The sequence below is a fragment of the Neoarius graeffei genome, chromosome 2 (assembly GCF_027579695.1).
Source record: "Neoarius graeffei isolate fNeoGra1 chromosome 2, fNeoGra1.pri, whole genome shotgun sequence".
Taxonomy (NCBI): Eukaryota; Metazoa; Chordata; class Actinopteri; order Siluriformes; family Ariidae; genus Neoarius; species Neoarius graeffei.
The window spans coordinates 39,737,261-39,757,892 of record NC_083570.1 but is presented as its reverse complement, the minus strand read 5'-3'; the positions used below and the strand labels follow the sequence as shown (position 1 = coordinate 39,757,892).

Here is a 20,632-nt window from a genome sequence, read left to right as displayed (position 1 = left end):
CCTCCACTAACTTTCTTGAAGAGTAGGCTTGCTAACACGCTAACTAACCCCTCTTTTCCATTTTCCTTTATGGAGTTTTGATTATTTTTGTTTGCTGTGTGAAATATTGTATGTAGAAGGTAGTTAAGTAGCCATAGTGTAATTGTTTTCATGTCCAAGTGCCTATGCTTTCATGCCCAAGTGCCTATGCATCTTATGGACTGTATGAAATGAATTGAACTGTTGAACTGTGTCTGAAAGACTTTTCACAGAAAGGACCCTTGGAACTACCTCATTGTGGAACTACCTCATTGTGGAACTACCTCATTGTGGATTACTAGGGACCGTGGGCCGCAGACTAAACACCATGTGCCCATAGGGTATCACTCCTTTCAGCGCCTATGGCCAAGGGGGGAATGTTGGTAACTCGCCAGCGCCCCCTATAACGATCCCACAATTTCCTTGCGCGCTCCACCCGGATGTGACGTGAAGTGGAACTGCTTTAACTGTATCGAGAGCGCCTCGATTCGCTCTCTCATGTTCTGACTACTGGAGTGGTCGGACGGACTGTAGGCACGCTCGCCTACAGTGTTGAGACTAACCGCTATTGTCTGAGAACAGCCTGTTCAAATTAGTTTCGGCCGAACTTTTGAACGACCCGCTAAGTTTCAGCGATATAGTGGTTTTGATTCTAAACCTTTGCAAAGTTTAACTACAGTTAAGTAGTTTTCCACGCTAAGAGGCATTTGCGGACAGCTTCGCTCCTCTCAGCCTTTTCCTCGTCGACGCATCACCGGAGGTTTCTCCTGAAGCACCGTGGGCCAGCTAGGCCTTCATCTCCCTGCTTCGTTAGCCGCGGTTGGACGCAACGCGCCGCTAACCTCCTCTCCTCGGACTGCGACCCTCAGCGCGGACATCGGAGAAAGAACTTCCATCGTATTGAGTAGGCACTTGGGCAAATTTTTAATTTGTAGCTTATTCAGATGGTTGTTAGGGTCATGTTTAAGCTTTGAGCTATTTAGCATACCCGCTCAGACACGGAAGGTGTTTGTTTGTTTTTATTGTTTGTTTGTTTGTTTTTATTGTTTGTTTGTTTGTTTTTATTGTTTGTTTTGGTTCTGTTTTTTTTCTTTGAACTTGTTAGACAGGGTATCTTGCATGATATCTTTCCTTAACTCCATTGCTAGCTTCCCTATCTGATTAGCAGCGCAGCAACAAGTTTGTTATTTTAAGCTCCGAGGCTAGACCGCTACAAGGCCTAGTTCTCTCCATCCAACACATATACACACTCTCTCACACTCTTTCTCTCTCTCTCTCTCTCTCTCGCGTTGAGTTCTTTGCCTAGATAGTCTGTTGGAAATTGTTGTTAAGTGCAGTGTTTGGATCCAGCTGTAGCGTGGTCAGATTCTCCTTAGCAACTTATTGCTAGCTGGTAGGCTTGTGTTCTCGACTAGGCCTGCAGGCGCCATTTTTCCGACGCCATTTTGATACCTTCCTCATTGAGTTACCTGTGATACGACACCTAGGCACTGACCGCCATTTTGTTTAAGCATTGCCAGAGTGGCTAGCATTAGCATCTGCCCACAGATACCTACACAAAGCACACATTAGCCACAGAGCTAATCCTTTGTTCTATTTAGCTAACATTCCTTTGTTTTAGCTAACATTCCTTTGTTTTAGCTAACGACAAGCTAGGTCACACACACACACACACACACACACACACACACACACACACACACGCATCGGCTTGCCCTAGCCTCACACACACGCACACACAAGGGATTCTTTTCTTTTTTTTTTCCTTCTATCTCTTTCTCTCTCTCTTTCCCTCAAATTTATAGTCCAGGTGTAATTGTTCCATTGTTTTGTCTTGTTATTACCTTTGCTGACATTGAATGTATTTTGAGTTTATTATTATTAGTGAGTAGTAGACAAATAAAAGCTAATAAAATTGAATTGCATTTTACTTGTTCCTGTTGTTTATTCACAAGGTCAACTATTTAGAACTCCTTTTTCCTTCAGAATTTAGCTTTTGTATACAACTGGGTTTCCCATCTAATACAGAGCTACCATTAATCTTGAGTGTAACCATTCACGGTGAGTATTAAGATTAATAATTTAAGATTTTATGAGACTGATCTTTATTTATAAATTGATTAATTTAATTATCAATTATTACATAATTTATAATTTAATTAATCCCAATTCAACCTACAGGTCATACTTCATACTTCACACATTAAGTATGAAAATGACTACGAAATGTAAACTGTGTGTGTTTGTTGGAGTATATCACCTTTATAAAAGGTATAAGATCAACAGAAAAGGCAATCAAGCCCCATTGCTCATGGAAGTTTAGAAGCGTGACAGTCTTTTTACAACACGGGGATTTTTGTTAAATCATTATTTCACCATGTGAGCTCTTTGTTGTACCTGATCAGCTAATGGCTTCTCCTCATCAGGCATCATGTACCAGGACAACGGTCTGAATTTGGTGCCCGAGTTTTCCTCCACTTGCTGTCTGATCTGAATTATGTGCTGCTCGAGTTCCTGCAGAGACAGACTCTGCTTCAAAGAGATCCTGAAATGTGAGCATTGATACAGCATTATACAGTGCCTTAAGTGCATAAGTATTCACCCCCTCCTCCCTGTTTTAGAACTTGGAACCAAATGTGCTTTTTACACGGGCAGCGGGAACAAGTTGCGCCCACTTTCCTTCGCGTTTACTCACTCCTTTTCAGAAGCTTGTTTTTAACTTGCTTTCTTGTCCTCTCGCTGCTTGTTTCTGTGTAAACACTAGGGTGCATCAGTTGCCCTCACTTTCATAAAATTTGATGCATTTTTGTTTGGGTGTTCCTTTTCACCAATAAAGACATCCTGTAAAATTTTTTGACCATATTCAAAAGTCTAATGGTGGCACCATGAGGTTCATTTTTTGCCAAAAAACGCTTATTTTATGTTTTCGCGTAAGGTTTGAATCACAATGTTGGACTCCGTTTATTGATTTCTTGTGAGCCAGAGATCATGTTAAGAACCTTTGCAAGGGATTGAGAAGCATTAATGTGAGTCATAATACATTTGTATTGTTTAAAAGTAGTTGAACAATGATTCAATGAACAGCTAAAACTCAAACTGTGCTTGATAATATATTTAGAATATGTACTAAAAATGTGTATCTAAGATATTTGGTATACTCTATAAGGTGCCATAATGTTTCATGAAAAGTGATCGAAATTTTGTCTCAAAAAAAGTCATAAAATAGCAGCTTTTCCCAGAACTTTGAGCTCCTGGTGCCACCATTAAACTTTAGAATTTTGTCAAAATATTTCACCCAGTGTGTTTTCTTACCAAAAGGAACATAAAAACAAAAATGCATCATGATCGGAGGAACTTTTCATTTTTAGGGGGCAACTGATGCACCCTAGAGAACACTCTGTGATTTGGCAGTAAATCCAACTTTCACTTCCGGAAAACTGATTCGCTCTGAGTGATGCGGTGTTCAGAGAACGAATCGACTCTTTCAGTCGGCTCTTTGAGATGAATTTTAAATTGAAAAAACAAACCAACAATGATCTGTATCTCCCCACAACTGGATGAGGAGAACAACAACTTCTTTAGTCCACGTATCATTGCAATTGGCATGGGAATCACTCGACTCTATCATTTAAAGGCAGAGAAATTTGACCAGGAACAACACTCGAGAAGAATTTGCTGCAAACCAACCTTGTCCAGATGATAAATGACCCGGATGAATGCTACTGGGCACGTGCAAACCCTCCTACTTGCCACTGATTGTGTTTTGATGGTAAGTGAGAGCAAGTTACACCCAGAACAAGAGGTTCTGGAGCAAGTTACACCCACTGGTGTCAGATTCTTTTGGAACAAATTTTGCTTAGACTGGAAGTTGTGCCGAGGCAACTTGTTCCAGCGCAAGTGCCTGTGTAAAAGCAGCTTAATATGGAAACAGCACATACTACTGAAGTGGGGGGGGGGCAAAAACAAACAAACAAAAAAAATGAATATAGAGCGACGGCTACAATTATCTTTTGGCTGTTGCAAAAGTAGAAAAGACTTTCAATATGTAAAAATTGCACATGAATAATTACTCAAACTTCCACTGGAAAAAAATGAGTTGGTTCTGGATTACTTAGTGTATCAGATCACATGACACCATTCCACAATTATCAACACCCAGATGATTATTTAAAAAAAAATGATAATAAAAAATTAAAAATAAAAGTTGGTATGTGGTATTAAGTTAACAAAACAGTTATTTAAAATTTGCTTTACACAGACTTATATTTATATAAAATATATTTTGTACTAAATATATCGATGTCGGTGTTTACGTAAATGAGGAAGTAATTCTAATGTTTGTAAAACAAATGAACTGATAATGTTTAACCTGTCAGAAAATCTTTTTGCTCCACTTTCTACCCGCTTTCTAAGTGTTTTCGTAGATCACATTTTGTTAATCATTCATTGTTGTTTGTATTAATTTCTAGTTTTGTCATTTACTAATAAACGTCAACAGGCAACTGATATTGTAACCACATGAACACCCAGGTCAAAGGTCGCATGTCATTCCTCGAACCAAAATATAAAATGTCTACTGATATTGTAATATGTGGTAGATATTTACAACAAACTGCAAATAAATTTTTTTTTTCGCGGTCCGGTTTCCATCAAATCCTGCGCTCTGATTGGCTGGCGAGCGGGTCCGTATCCTACAGTACGGAGCCCAGTTAAGGACCTCTGGCGACTCGCTCGTTCACAACAACAAACGTAGTAGCAATTTTTGCCAACATTTATTTTCGCATTTCTCAGGAGAATAGCATTAATTTTACAGCATGGATAGCGATAACGACAGTGTTCACAGCGAAAGCGAGTTTTACTACCCTGAGGAAGAAGAAATAAAAGAAAACATTTTGGGAGAAAGCTAAAAACCTGTAACTTGCTAACGCCAAGCAAAACCATGGCTGAATCCTGAATGACTCCTATTTGTATAAATAGGGGACTACATAGGCAGCAAAATGTAGTTTTTTTCCCTGCCATGGAAGTGCACCTGTATACCGAGGAGGAAGCAATTTGCATTACAGCCGTGAATGAGGATTCAAAATGGCGGCTCGGCTCGGTTTTCCCTTTCGGCGCTCTCGTTTTCTGTTAGAATTTGGTAAAGAAAAAATGTATATTATTTACCAGCTTAAGGTCAGTCCATATGGTGAAATACTGTGACCTCGGCCTTGAATACCGACCTTGGCCCAGAGGGCCTCACTCAGTACTTTCAAGACCTCAGTCACGGTATTTCACGATACGGACCTCCCAGCTGGTAAATAACATATTTCTGAATGGAATAGAAAAATCTGAATTTTCAAGCGTGTAATTTTTTTATATGCTAGGAATTTAATTCTGCTCTAATTCTATTTATTGCAATCGGATTCCAAATACTCTATAAACATTCCATTCTATTATGAATCAGAAAAAAATTATCACACCACTTTTATTTATTTATTTTTTTAAAGTACTTCATTTACTTCAACAATGCTACACAAAGATCGATCCGTAACAGTTGTAAATGTCACTTAATTCCACAGGGTGTCGATAATTGTGGACACCGGTGAAAGTGATCGCTATTATCGACACCTCACGTGACTTCTCAAACGTGCGTTTAGATACAAAATGGCGACGGTCAAATGAAAGAGTAAGAAAAAGTAGGTTTCGACAAGATCATGAAATATCGGTGAATTTGAGGAGTAAAAACATGTCCATGATCTTTCCACCCTGCTTACCTGCGATGATAACGTCCGGGTTTTCCTTAAATTGCTGATCATGCTAAAAAAAAAAAGAATTTCCATCTCAGGTAACGAGCTGCATCATCAGACGACAAGCCCAAAGCATGAGGGGGGTCTTCCGGTTGATTAATTAGTCAATAATAACTGTTGTAACTGAAACTCACCTTTGTAAAATATATGTTTTTTTTTTATTGGTAAATCTGAAAAGGTGTCGATAATTATGGACTGTCGATAATTGTAGCCGCTGCTCTAGGTCACAAATTGTTTTGCAAATAAACTTTAAAGTATCAACTGCATAAGTATTCACCCCTGTTTCTGTGAAATCAGTTGTCATAATTTAATGTAATTGTAGGTAACTTATGGCAAACACATGATCTCAGTGTAAACACACGTTCATGGAAGGTCCCAGTTTGTCAGGGTGTTTTCACACTTCATTCTGTTCAATGAGGAGCAGAAACAAAGTTTTACTGGAGAAGAAATGCGCTTTTTTTTCCAAATGTCAAAACCATGAACAACACCCCCTAGTGATCCATTTGAGTGTGACTGAGATTGAGAGTAAAGGAATGACACAACAAACAAGTGCTGCCAGGCAAAACAAACCTCGCCCAGCAGTCTGGCCTATTCACCGTACAAGGTGAATCCGTGACCTTCAGCTCAAGGTCAACATTCATGGTGCTAAATGAAAGCCCATATGGGACTACCTATATGTTGATAATGGTAATATTTCTCAATCATCAGCTGTCAGGTTATATTCCTATGAAAATCCATGACCTTCGGTTTGACATTTCAAAAAGTCATTCAAGGTCAAAGGTCATGGTGGCAACTGAAAGCCCATATGGGACTTCTTACATGTTGATAATGGTAAACATCTGTCCATCATTAACCATTTTAAAGTTACGAGCCTCTGAATACCCGTCACCTTGAGTTTGACTTTTCAAGGTCACTCATGGTGCCAAATGAGAGCCCATATATGACTTTCTATATGTCAAATAATATTAAGTATCCGTCTATCTTGAACCGTTTCACAGTTAGGAGCCTCTGAAAATCCGTGACCCTGTGTATGACCTTTCAGGGTCATAAGTCATGGTGCCAAATGAAAGCCCATATATGACTTCCTATATGTTGATAATATTAAGTATCTCTCCATCTTGAACCGTTTCCCAGTTATGAGCCTCTGAAAACCCGTGACCTTGACCCCTGACATTTGACCCCCAACCGCTAAGAAAACTATGAGAGATACCCCATCATGTAGCACATCAATGGAAGCAGAATTGAAAGATGAACATTTTGGATTGGGTTTGAAGTAAATATGATGAATACAAAGGACGATATCGCAAATATTATATATATTTTACCACCTTTTTGGTGACCTTACCAAGACCAATGCCCATCTATCCTGAAAGTTTCATGAAGATTGGTCCAGCCATTTTCCCGTAATGTGGCTTAAAACAAACAAACAAAAAGCGCCACCGAAAACAATACCTCGCCCCCTGGTGGACTCCGTCTTGGGCAAGGTACAACCCCGATTCCAAAAAAGTTGGGACAAAGTACAAATTGTAAATAAAAACGGAATGCAATGATGTGGAAGTTTCAAAATTCCATATTTTATTCAGAATAGAACATAGATGACATATCAAATGTTTAAACTGAGAAAATGTATCATTTAAAGAGAAAAATTAGGTGATTTTAAATTTCATGACAACAACACATCTCAAAAAAGTTGGGACAAGGCCATGTTTACCACTGTGAGACATCCCCTTTTCTCTTTACAACAGTCTGTAAACGTCTGGGGACTGAGGAGACAAGTTGCTCAAGTTTAGGGATAGGAATGTTAACCCATTCTTGTCTAATGTAGGATTCGAGTTGCTCAACTGTCTTAGGTCTTTTTTGTCGTATCTTCCGTTTTATGATGCGCCAAATGTTTTCTATGGGTGAAAGATCTGGACTGCAGGCTGGCCAGTTCAGTACCCGGACCCTTCTTCTACACAGCCATGATGCTGTAATTGATGCAGTATGTGATTTGGCATTGTCATGTTGGAAAATGCAAGGTCTTCCCTGAAAGAGACGTCGTCTGGATGGGAGCATATGTTGCTCTAGAACCTGGATATACCTTTCAGCATTGATGGTGTCTTTCCAGATGTGTAAGCTGTCCATGCCACACGCACTAACGCAACCCCATACCATCAGAGATGCAGGCTTCTGAACTGAGCGCTGATAACAACTTGGGTCGTCCTTCTCCTCTTTAGTCCGAATGACACGGCGTCCCTGATTTCCATAAAGAACTTCAAATTTTGATTCGTCTGACCACAGAACAGTTTTCCACTTTGCCACAGTCCATTTTAAATGAGCCTTGGCCCAGAGAAAACGTCTGCACTTCTGGATCATGTTTAGATACGGCTTCTTCTTTGAACTATAGAGTTTTAGCTGGCAACGGCGGATGGCACGGTGAATTGTGTTCACAGATAATGTTCTCTGGAAATATTCCTGAGCCCATTTTGTGATTTCCAATACAGAAGCATGCCTGTATGTGATGAAGTGCCGTCTAAGGGCCCGAAGATCACAGGCACCCAGTATGGTTTTCCGGCCTTGACCCTTACGCACAGAGATTCTTCCAGATCCTCTGAATCTTTTGATGATATTATGCACTGTAGATGATATGTTCAAACTCTTTGCAATTTTACACTGTCGAACTCCTTTCTGATATTGCTCCACTATTTGTCGGCGCAGAATTAGGGGGATTGGTGATCCTCTTCCCATCTTTACTTCCGAGAGCCGCTGCCACTCCAAGATGCTCTTTTTATACCCAGTCATGTTAATGACCTATTGCCAATTGACCTAATGAGTTGCAATTTGGTCCTCCAGCTGTTCCTTTTTTGTACCTTTAACTTTTCCAGCCTCTTATTGCCCCGTCCCAACTTTTTTGAGATGTGTTGCTGTCATGAAATTTCAAATGAGCCAATATTTGGCATGAAATTTCAAAATGTCTCACTTTCGACATTTGATATGTTGTCTATGTTCTATTGTGAATAAAATATCAGTTTTTGAGATTTGTCAATTATTGCATTCTGTTTTTATTTACAATTTGTTCTTTGTCCCAACTTTTTTGGAATCAGGGTTGTAATTACATGACCAGAGCTCAGCCCTAACCCTATCCATTTCCTACTGCCAGACCGATGGAAGCCAGGTTTTGCTTGTTTCTTCCCAGTAATATCACCACCATCATCATCAAAAATCCTTGCACAGATTAGCACATAGATGCAGTTTACCACATTTCAACTCAGACTTAGTGTCTGAAATCGCTCCCTACTCACTATGTAGGGCACTATATCGTGGGGATGCCATTTTGTAATGCTGTCCGAAACCGTAGTAGTGAGGATTATTTACACCCTATATAGTGCACTCAAAGTATCCCACAATGCATCACAAAAAGTAGTGTACAACCGATGGTCACTAAACAAAGCAATGTATCCCATCATGCACTGCGGTCGCACTGAAAGAAATCAAAGTCTCAAATTTGATTTAATAAAAGACAGTGGCAAAGAAGAAAGTATTCAGCCTTGATTTAGAAAAAAAAAAGATGCAGGTAGTTTGTATTTATTAATGTGTGAAATACACTCGATACAATATGGATTTCTCACAAAAACACAAGCACATAACAGTGTTTTCCCCAGAAAAAAATTAAAGCCCTAAATTCTGGCATGATAATACAGACAATTGAGTGCCAACGGTGTGAAACCAGGCGCCAAAGGCACGAAGCGAAACTAGGGGGGGTCCGAGGGCATTCCCCCCTGGAAAATTTTTTGAAAATAGATGCTCTCAGGTGCATTTTCAGAGTCTCAGAGGTTTTAGAGCCATGATTATAGGCTCGATTTTACCAGTGTTTCAATGATTTCTGACCTAAACAGTATTAATGTATACACATTTGAAATTTCACCTTAAAGTTCAACATGCAAGTTAAACTGTTCTGTTATAGATTCCTGAGGTATACGATAGATTTGAAAATCTACGGGGGTCCCTTGCACTTAATTATCTATGATCAAGTCGTGTTGTAACAAAAATGTGCATGAAAGTATGAACAGTGGTTTGCTCCATCTTACGCAACCCAATGAAGAGAATCGATCATCATGACCGCCTGTTGATCACAAAGGGATCTGAACCTAAAACCTGCCACCTTAAAATAAGTTGCTGTATTACTATAACTGTAATGATTTAGAATGTTTCTGATGCAATTACCGTAATATATGTAGAACTAAGATACGCTGAAAAGAAAAGGAAGGCAACTGCATATTATAAAGTTTAAATTTTGGCGCTTTATTAAATGGACTAGATTAAGATTAAAACAAAGGAAAAGAAAACTTAATTCATACATTTTAGGTTTGCAGAAAAATTATGTATTTATAAACACATTCATGAAGAGAATTTGTTAATTAGGTGTCAAATGTAGCATAATTTTGAATAATAATGATAAACGTATTTGGCAGTGTGACGTCACTGTGAGCCTTTAACGAAAGAATAATCCGGAGCCTTCTTTTGTTAAATGGATCCCAGTGACCTCACACTGCCAAAAATGCTTATGATGATTATTTGAAATTATGCTGTATTTGACACATTTGGACAACTTCACTTCGTGAGAGTGTTTATAAGAACATAATCTTTCTGCAAACCCAAACTAATGAATTAAGTTTTCTCCTCCTTTAAAGCAGATTAATTCTCCTCGGCTTTTGCTCGGCCCGATGTTGGCCGACCCTCTCATAGTCCATCTCGCGGTCATCCATGCTGATGTGGATCGAATTGTCCAGCGATTGCTTTTTGAGCCAGTGGCTGGGATCAAAATTGACGACGTTTTGGTTGTCGTGACCGTTGTCTGGTTTTGTGCGCCATCACTCACGTGGGTTTGTTGACGTTTAGTCAACCAATCTTTGATCGAAGCCATAATGATAATAGAGGAGGTCAAATTTGTGTGATTAAAATCAGTCGGCTTTGTCCGTCTGGTGTGGGACAACATCGGCAGCCAATGAGATCGCTTATAATGAATCGGAAAATTCCGGGATGTTTGACGTTTTCTTTCGATATTTTTATTGGATGGTTTGAACATGTGATCTTGACGTAGCCAACAGATTACAGTTTGTTTACATCACACCACGCGGACATATTACTTTGACAGAATCAACACAAACACTGGAAAAAAGGCCGCTTGTTTAACACAAATATCAATCAGTCTGTAAATGGCTCTGTTATTTCAGGGTCTCTGCACATTTCTGACCAGCAAAAATAATACTTTTTAAGACCATTTTAAGACCACTGAGTATAAAAAATTAGACCACTACCGCGGAACAAATACGTACAGTAAAAAAAAAAAAAAAAAAAAGCACACTCTAGATTAATTTCAAAGCATTTTTTTTAATAAATAAGTGCATCTTCTGCAGAACCCACAGTATTTCTGCCTTCAGCGTAGCGGTTGGGGCGAATGCCGCGAAAGCACTTGTGCTGGGACCCGGAGACGCTAAAGCTGGCGTTGCACTTTTTGTGACCGTAGAGGCGAACATTGGCATGGGGACTGTTGTTGCCCGACTAGCAGCATAGCGCATATGCTTTTCCCCTTTCGAGTGAGCGTCAAGGGCTTTACAGCCCATTGTTGTTAACTTGATGTCTTTCCGACATACCTTACATCTCGCTTCATATTCTGAAGTTGCTGTTGTTAGCCAACTTTTGTATTTTGGCTCCTCAAGCCACTTGTTACTAAACTTACACTTCCCCATCTCCGTTCATGTTCAAGTTCAACCACTTCTTCCTCGTCTGCTCTACTCTCAATGGTTCTACTACATGGATAAAAGAACACACTGCCCCCTGTGGCGTGGTTCCTGCGCTATTAGAACTAGTGCTAGACACACAACGGCTCTTGTGCTACTTGTTCAGCATCTTGATAACAAACGACGCTGGTTGAATAAATAACGTTAGCGCGGAAAAAAAATCCAGACATATGTTTTTTTTTTTTCCATTTACCGTAGGCTACCCGGATGAAATTTAATACCTCCCATGTGAAATTTAATACCATAGCTCAAAAAATAGCGAAATATAATGCTTTTTAAGACCTTAAAAAACACATATTAAAAATAAGACTTTTTAAGACTTTTTAAGGATCCGCGGAGACCCTGTATTTGCTCTCTTATGTATCTAGTTACTTGTGGGTAGGAAATTTAACGTATCGGTATAAATCTAAGCGTATCGGATTTTAACTAAAGCGACTAAGTGTATCGGCAAAGAGAGCTTTGGGGAAAACCATGATGTGTTTATTATTTTGAAAACCCACCAGCCGACTGATCTGGCACATTTTAATTGCGCGACAATAATGACGTAAATACCAGCGTGACGGATTAGTGTCCAAAAGCGTTTTTTCATTTTACCAATGAGCTCACTATATAGTCCTCTATATAGTAATTCCCTATATAGGGAGTAGTGAACGAGTGAGCGATTTTGGACAAAAGGGTTACAGTTCCTGAGAGAGTCATCTGACCTTAGCTCCTCCCCTTTCGTGACTACACCCTGAACATTACAAATGACCTCAGAATCCTGTCCAAAGTTTGTCAATCCATGCAAGCACCCATGAGTTACAGCCATTTGAGACAATTTGACTCAACTATCTCTGCCTCATAGATAGATAATCAGACAAAAAAAAATATTACGACACCCTGGAAAAAGTAAGTACACCCTTACATTTATCACACTTTCAAGTCCATAAAATCAGAATCCGGTTTTCCAGATCAGGTGTCATTGATGAGACCCTCCTGCAGGTCTGATTTAAACCCGACATCTCGGGTCTGGTGTTCTCTTTGCTCTTGAAGTGTGTGACGTCATCATACCAAGATCTAAAGAGCGCTCTAAAGACCTCAGAAAAAAGGCTGCGGATGCTATGAATCTGGTGAGGGATTGAAAAAGAGCTCTAAATTATTAGAAATAAAATCATTCCACTGTAAGGAAAATCATCTCCAAGTGGCGTAGATTTCAAACAACTGCCAGTTTGTCCAGGATTGGCCGCCCCAGCAAATTCAGCCCAAGAGAAGACCGTTTGACGCTAAAAGACGTTTCCAAGAACCCCAAAATTTCATCAGTGGATCTGCAGGTAACTCTTGCAACTGTTGGTGTGAAAGTGCATCATGCACAATCGGAAAGAGAGAGATCGGACAAATTTGCCCTGCATGGGAGGTGTGGCAGGAAAAAGCCTCTGCTGTCCAAAAGGAACGTTAAAGCAAGACTGCAGTTTGCCAGCGAACATACAGGCAAAGACCAGGCCTTTGGGAATAATGTGCTCTGGACAGATGAATCAGAGGTAGAGGTGTTTGTCCACAGTAAGAGTACACGTGTGTGGCGTAGACCAAAGACGGCTTTTGAGGAGAACCTCCTCAGACCAGCTGTGAATCATGGTGGTGGAAATGTTCTGGTTTGCTGCCTCCGGGACTGGGAAACTTGCATTCGTTGACTGAATTCTGAATCATTCAAAGAGTGCTTGAAGATAATCTGAGGGCATCTGTTCAAAAGTTGAACCAGAGGTGGACCTTTTCAACAAGATAATGATCCTGTGCACACGAGCAAATCCACCAAGGAACGGCTCAAAAAGAAGAGATGGAGGCTTCTGGAACGGCCTCGTCAAAGCTCGGCTCTGAACCCTATTGAAATGTTGTGGGGAGATTTGAAAAGGGCAGGACGTGCAAGAAAACCCTCAAACATCTTGCGACTGAAGGAACTGCGCATGGAAGAGTGGTCAAAAAACGTCAGCAGGCCAGCGTCAGAGACTGGTGGACAATTCTGCAAAACGCCGACGAGAAGTTTTTTCTGTTAAAAGGGGCAATACTTGCTTCTCAAGCCAAGGGTGTACTTACTTTCTCCACAGAAGAATATTACGTGTTGATATTTCTATTGAATAAATGACTGAAATGGCTAATTTTCCTTGTTGGTTTGTTTGACTGTACGACTTGCGTTTCTCTAGATATGGGCAAAACGTAGACCCTTGTTCTACAGCGCCACCATCAGGCCACTACTCTCCACTAATACACCAAATATTACGACAATTTGCTAAAATAGAGAAGAAAAAAAAATTGACACCAAAAAAACCCCCCAAAAAAGTCAATATATTACAACAATTCTGACTGACAGACAGTTGAATGTTCTACTACTGCAGCTCTGAAAAATGAACATCTGGAATGAAGCAAAACTAAGGTCGGATTGATAGGCTGATGCTGCCATCTTGTGATGTAACACTCTATTACAGATCATATGCCTTAAAAACTAACAGCTCACGATAAAGTCGTTTCACACCTTTACGCTCAGGTGTAACTTCACAAACCTTCCAACTGCAAGAACAAAAACATCTCCAAAATATGAATCAGCTGTTTGTGTGATCTGTCTCAGTGGAACATGAATATGTACAGTAAATTCACAAGGTTTCTAATTCTAACCCCTGGACGTTTCATGACCTTTGTGAATTTAACTTTTCATCCCCACATGTTCGATAAGGCAGTGTTGATTCTTTCCCAGTACCAAGGCTGTTGGTCAGCTGGCGCTGTTAGAATCACGTGTCCTCATTAACGTTGCGTAAAAACGAGACGCCGTTTTAATGCTGCTTCTTTACATCTCCCAAGTTACACACATCAACCTCGAGATTATACATCAACATCCAGCTCAAGTTTCGTGACAGTAACTCATGTCTAACCCCGTCATGATTAGGGATGGCAAAAACTAAAAAAAAATCTTGACCGACCACCGAGCCTCATTAGCCGGTTAAAGTCGGTTAACCTGAGTTTAAAATTCTAGAATTGGAATTATTAGAATCTATTCTAAATCTAACCGTGAGCATCCGCACATTCAGTCCCAGTCGCTGCCCTCCACTCACGTTACCTTTTCTACAGCGCGAAACATTTAGTCAAACGCGGCACTGACGTCGAGGGGTTTGTATTGGAGCGGAGGACAAATGGCTCCAGCTTAGAGACATCGTGAGAAGCGTGAAATCCCCCTTCGACCCCTCCTCCTTGTCCTTCTCCACCCGGGTCTGTGTCTGCGGCCGTGTCAGCAAGGGGCACGCACTTTTGTTAAGTTGCAACTTGGCATTAAAAATATCAGTGTGAACATGTTCTCAATAAATTGCCGCCATTTTCTAAGCGGCACGCTTTAGCTCAGTCACTACCTCTGCTTGCATTGAGTAGCCTACTGAAAACAATCCTATCATACACTTGTCCCATCTTAACTTTTCATTGAAGATAGGACGTTTTAGCGATACGGCCCCTGGTGTTTACAGTTAACTGCAGTAGGCTGTGTTGATATTGCATACTGCTACAGACTAGGCACTTTTCTTCGAAGTGAGACACAGCCCATGTTTACATTAGACCGTATCAGCAGATCATCAGATTAACGTTTTTAAAACGATTAGTGTGCACACAGCAACACCAATACACGGATACGCTCGGCTCCGCAGGCATCCTGCGCTCCAAATCACTCCGCCCTGAACAGCGAGTGCCCTCTGGAGGGTGCGCACTCCGGCCCTGCGCAGCTCACACAGCACGCGAGTGAAGTGAACAAGCTGTGATTCGGGACTGAGCCGCTGTGTGTGTGATCCCAGCGCATATCACTTACCACTTGCAAGTGGAAGGATGGCAAGCCTAAAGACAATCATAACTACACAATGGGCAGTATTTGCATCAGTATTTGCAGTATTTTCATACTTTTATACTCTTTAATGAAAGGTGATACAAGGCGGAAGTCCGCGCCGTTTTTCAGCAGTCGCGTCACATGACCAACGCCAGCGAATCAAGAAGGTGGATGTCACAGTGACGTTGTCCAATGACGACGCCAGCTAGAGCTCAGCACAGCGTATCCGCGTATCTCAATGTTTACACAGCACCGGACCAGACACGATCTGGATTGAATACGTGGACGCTGGCGGATTCCCGTTTCCCGGCGGTTTAATGTAAACGGACAGTGCATCCGCGAAGAAAACGAGACAGATACGGTCTAATGTAAACTTGGCCACAGAGACCTCATACTGCAATTGGTTTCCAGCTACTGATATTATGGTTACATGGCTGCTAATTGTGCACAGCCATTGGGAATGGGAATTGGGATAGCTGGAGCTGAGCTGATTAGCCGCTAAGCTAATATAGCAACTGTCTGATGCCAAGTAACATCAGTGAGTAACCAGGTTTTAGTTCAGATCTTGTGTATTATTATTACGTTGACATTAATATTCACCAGACTAATCAACCATCGACTTCATTCATGCGCCGTGTTCTTGTTTCTTTGATAGTCAAGAATTTCCTTGATGTTACGTACTGTACCTGGTTAACATCGTAGTAAAATGTAATCCAACACTGAGACTTTTCTTTCGCCGAGTGGCAGCTGTCTTCAACTGGGGCGGGAGGGCGGGACATGACTGAATGGGTGTTTCTGATTTGTCAGCTGTCGTCCTTACACCGCATGGCATGCCCCAAGCGTTTACAACACAGAATTCCAGGTTCTCCGCTCCAAAATCGGCAGCTTCAAAACGATTGATTTTTTTTTTTTTAACCGACAACCAAAAAAAAAATTAACCGGTTGATGTTGATTCGGTCAACCATCGGTCAAACGGTCATCGGTTAACATCCCTAGTCATGATAATCATGGAGATCAAGGAGCTATCAAAACAAGTTCATGGCAAAGTTCTGGAAACGTATCAATTGAGGTCTGGTTAATAAATAAATCCCAAATTTGAAGCATTTAAAAAAAATAAAAATAAAAAACCCCACCACAGCCAGACTCTGGCTACAGAAGGCCATCCACTAAAAGTCAGTGACCAGGTCAGGTTGGCATTAGTCGTCAAAGAAGCAACCAAGGGTCCAAGAGTAGCACTAAAGAAACCGGAGGGATTCACAGCTCAGATGGGAAAAGCTGTTTACAGAATAACTACAAACTAGAGATACTCCACAAAGCTAAGCTCTTTCTGGAAGCTTGGTAAGAAATTGAACCTTCCTGCCTTGTTACAATGTACTAAACTTGGTGGAAACCCAACAGTGCTCATCAGTCATCCCCACAGTGAAGCATAGTGGTGATAGCATCATGTTGTGGGGATGCGTTACAGCAGCAACCACAGGGCCAAAAGTAGCACTGAAGCTGTTTACAGGATAGGTACAAACCAGACACTCCACAAAGCTAAGCTCTTTATGGAAGAGTGGTAAGAAACTGAACTTTTAGGCCTTGGAACAATGTACTAAACCTGGTGGGAACCCAACGGTGCTCATCAGCTTGCGACAGTCTTGTAGCCAAGTCACTAAACCTTGAGTCCGAGTCCAGTCTCGAGTCCGAGTCAAGTCCAAGTCATTTAAAAAAATTGAGTCGAGTCCACTATTGATCCGAGTCGAGTCCGAGAACAAAGACTCCAACCGCACCATTTGACGGTAGTCGTTTCAGCGCCATTAACAGTTTGTTCCTGAACAGGTGAACGTGCTTCTCTTTGCCAGGAAGTATTCTGTCAGAGATGGCTGGGAGACAGATGGAAGTGCAGAAGGTGCGTTTATTAATATAAGTGAAGACGGTAAACAATCCAGAACGGCAGGCAAAATCATAAAACGGGCAATACATCGCACGAGGCACAAACAGGCGATCGTAGACTCGGCAGAATCAAAGACGAGAAACAGGAAATCAGGGATCAGGAAACCAAACAAGGAAATAAGGCCCGGTAATGTCAGCAATGCAACTCAATACTTCGCACAGCAAGTGTGTTTTCACAGTTTTTATATAGGCCGCTGATTGTGCCTTGATCCTGTGCAGGTGCGAGTCATTTACGGCGAGTGAGTCCCCGCTTGGCACACGCGCACTGTCTGGAGTGCACCCAAGAGTCTATCTGATGCACACGCCAAGGTGTGCAGGTGTGATACTCTTGCATGAAATTAGTACAAAAATTAATGTGGATATAAATATCTTACATCAAATTATTATGGCATGTTACAAAAAAAAAAAAAACAAGAAAAAAATCAGAGTCTTCGACTCCAAGGCATCAGTGCTCAAGTCTAAGTTAAATCACGAGTCGGACTTGAGTATTACAAGCCTGGCCTGCGAAACATCATTCCCACAGTGATGCATGGTGCTGATAAGCATCCCAACAGCCTGATGCTTTCAGCAGCAGAAACTGGGGAAATAGCTGAGGGCATCTTTCAGCCATGATGGATGGAGCCAAATACAGGCCAATCCTAGAAGAAGAAACTGCCGACAGGACTACGACACTAATCATACTGCAGTAACTCAAAACCAACAACTTAAAGGTCTGATGACACGAACATGACTCTATGCAATTTCTTAAATAAACTACACAACATGGCAAACATGTTAGATTTCTGTTATAATTACGTGAAAAGAAGCTGTTGTTACGCGAATATCCAACTTTTAATTGCACAGCGCAAGAAAACTGGGTCCGTGGCTCGCGGCCATGCTGTGACGTCAGCGGAAGAACACGCTGCGGTTCACTGGCTGTTCTACTCTGGTTCTACTCAATGGAAATGGCGCATGAAAACGCCGGTGAACTCTCTAGTGCTAGCTCTTCCTCTTCTGGGAGTCTAGAATTGTGTTGATCTCTTCCGAATAGAATCTATGATAGCCTACCCTCTTTACCCTTTGCCTCTCGTTGCTAGGCGGCAGTTACATGAAAGCCGCAAGCTTTCACAAGCAAATACATGACTGATATCACGCCGACTTTATGATTACATTTATGATTATCATGTAGAATCTACAGCTCTACGTACCTTTATCTTATGTTGTTTCACAACACATGTTCTGACAGGAGGACCGTCTTTGGATCCGGCATAGCTACTAGTAGACCCCCTCCGGAATACTGGCAGTGTTGCCAGATTGGGAGGTTTCCCGCCCAGTTGAGCGGTTTCAAGTGCATTTTGGTGGGTTTTGAACATATTTTGGGCTGGAACACTTCAGCAGTATCTGGCAACAGATCTGGCAACAGATACTGCTGAAGTTTTCCAGCCCAAAATATGTTCAAAACCCACCAAAATGCACTTGAAACCGCCCAACTGGGCGGGAAACCTCCCAATCTGGCAACACTGTGTAGGCACTGCTGATGGTAGTAACACACGTTTGTGCTGAACTGCACACCCAAGAGATTCTTTTAAGCTGGGAAGGGTGTCAAAACAATCCAAATCGAAGTGTTCAGAGCACAGGACGGATGTTGGTGAGGGCTCCCACTTGTCACGAGTGCGCCTGACTTGCTTCACCCACTTCGCATACAGCTCGGGATCTCTGGGAAACTTGAATAAACTTACCCCATCCTTGTGGGTTTTGGAGCAAAAGCCGGCAACACAACGCGAAGGCATTATATATATATATATATATATATATATATATATATATATATATATATAAAAATAATGTATAATAATAAAAATACTAATAATGATAAACTGAACACCTGCCGCATCAACAACAAACTGGTAAGTTAGGAGGAAGGTTCTTTCGCTGACGTCATATAGCCCCTCCTCCTCCTTCGTCTCCTGGGTGCTGCAGCCCCGTCAAATTTGCCCAAATAGCCGCGTTTTTTATCATAACTTGTAAAATAGGCGCCTTCGTGAATTAATATATGGATCATCGGGAATTACTTTTTATGTTATAAAACATCGTCAAAGATGTCAAAAACGTGTCATCAGACCTTTAAAGTGTTAAAACATCTCAATTGCAGGATGTGGGGGAAGCCATAGCCTAATGGTTAGAGAAGCAGCTTTGGGACCAAAAGGTTGCCGATTTGATTCCCTGGACCAGCAGGAATGGCTGAAGTGCCCTTGAGCAAAGCACCTCACCCCCCCAAACTGCTGGATACGAGCGTCTGCTAAATGCCTGTAATGTAATGTGACGCTACAAAATGTGGAAAGATTCAAGGGGGTGAATACTTATGCAATGCTCTGTAGATTTACGTTCCCATGCCGTTTGTAATCGCAAAGGAAACGCTGAGAAAGTGCAAGCTGATCATAGTTCCACTGATCTTTACCGCATTTCAGATTGACTACGGACTAAAAGAATGAGAAGTGTCTTACGGGCCGAGGATTTCTTGCACTGCTTTCTTCACCACGGTTATCAGCTCAATCAGCCCTGTAGTCACAAACAAATAAACAAACGCAAAATGATCATGTGAATGATTGGGTTTTTTTTTTTTAAATGGCATTCATTTTGAAACAGAAAATGACAGGCACGCTGACGGATCCAGAAAATGAAAGCTTTCTTCTCTTACCGTCTCCCAGAAGGTGCTGGATACTTGACAGATATTTCTGTTGGACTTCAGGAGGAGCCAAAGGCATCTACAAATCCAGATTTAACACACAAAGAGCATCTACCAAATTCTTTAGTGGGAAAATAAATAAATACATAAATCCTGAAAGAAAATGGAGAATTTACCGTTCCATTTTTAATTACAGAGTTATCCAGGTACAAGTAGCCACCGATGATGTTGAGCTGAACACGAAGTAACACCACCAGCATGCAAGTACTATAAACAGCCACAATGCTGCGAGTAAAACCTAGCGGGCGAAGGCAAGCAATCATGACAAAACCATACAGGTATCAATGCATTTATTCATTCAGTTATTTATACAAGAGATAGAATTTATTTAAAAACTTACTGATTGTCTTAAGGTCCTCCCAAATCTCAATCTTGTTAGCCGGCCTAATAAAGACACTTCAGTCAGTCACAGTGTTTACAGTGGTGCTTGAAAGTTTGTGAACCCTTTAGAATTTTCTATATTTCTGCATAAATATGACCTAAAACATCAGATTTTCACACAAGTCCTAAAAGTAGATAAAGAGAACCCAGGTAAATAAATGAGACAAAAATATTATAC

General features: G+C 41.1%; 1 protein-coding gene across 1 annotated transcript in view; it reads right to left on the bottom strand.

Moving 5' to 3' along the window:
* Positions 1-20,632, bottom strand: part of pex3 (peroxisomal biogenesis factor 3) — a 73,194-nt gene that overhangs the window by 17,530 nt on the left and 35,032 nt on the right. Inside the window, exons 4-8 of the mRNA XM_060907598.1 lie at positions 20,414-20,457; positions 20,190-20,311; positions 20,026-20,092; positions 19,832-19,886; positions 2,416-2,563 (exon numbers count right to left, since the gene is read on the bottom strand). Of these exons, the coding sequence (XP_060763581.1) occupies positions 2,416-2,563; positions 19,832-19,886; positions 20,026-20,092; positions 20,190-20,311; positions 20,414-20,457 (436 nt within the window). The remainder of the gene's footprint in view (positions 1-2,415; positions 2,564-19,831; positions 19,887-20,025; positions 20,093-20,189; positions 20,312-20,413; positions 20,458-20,632) is intronic.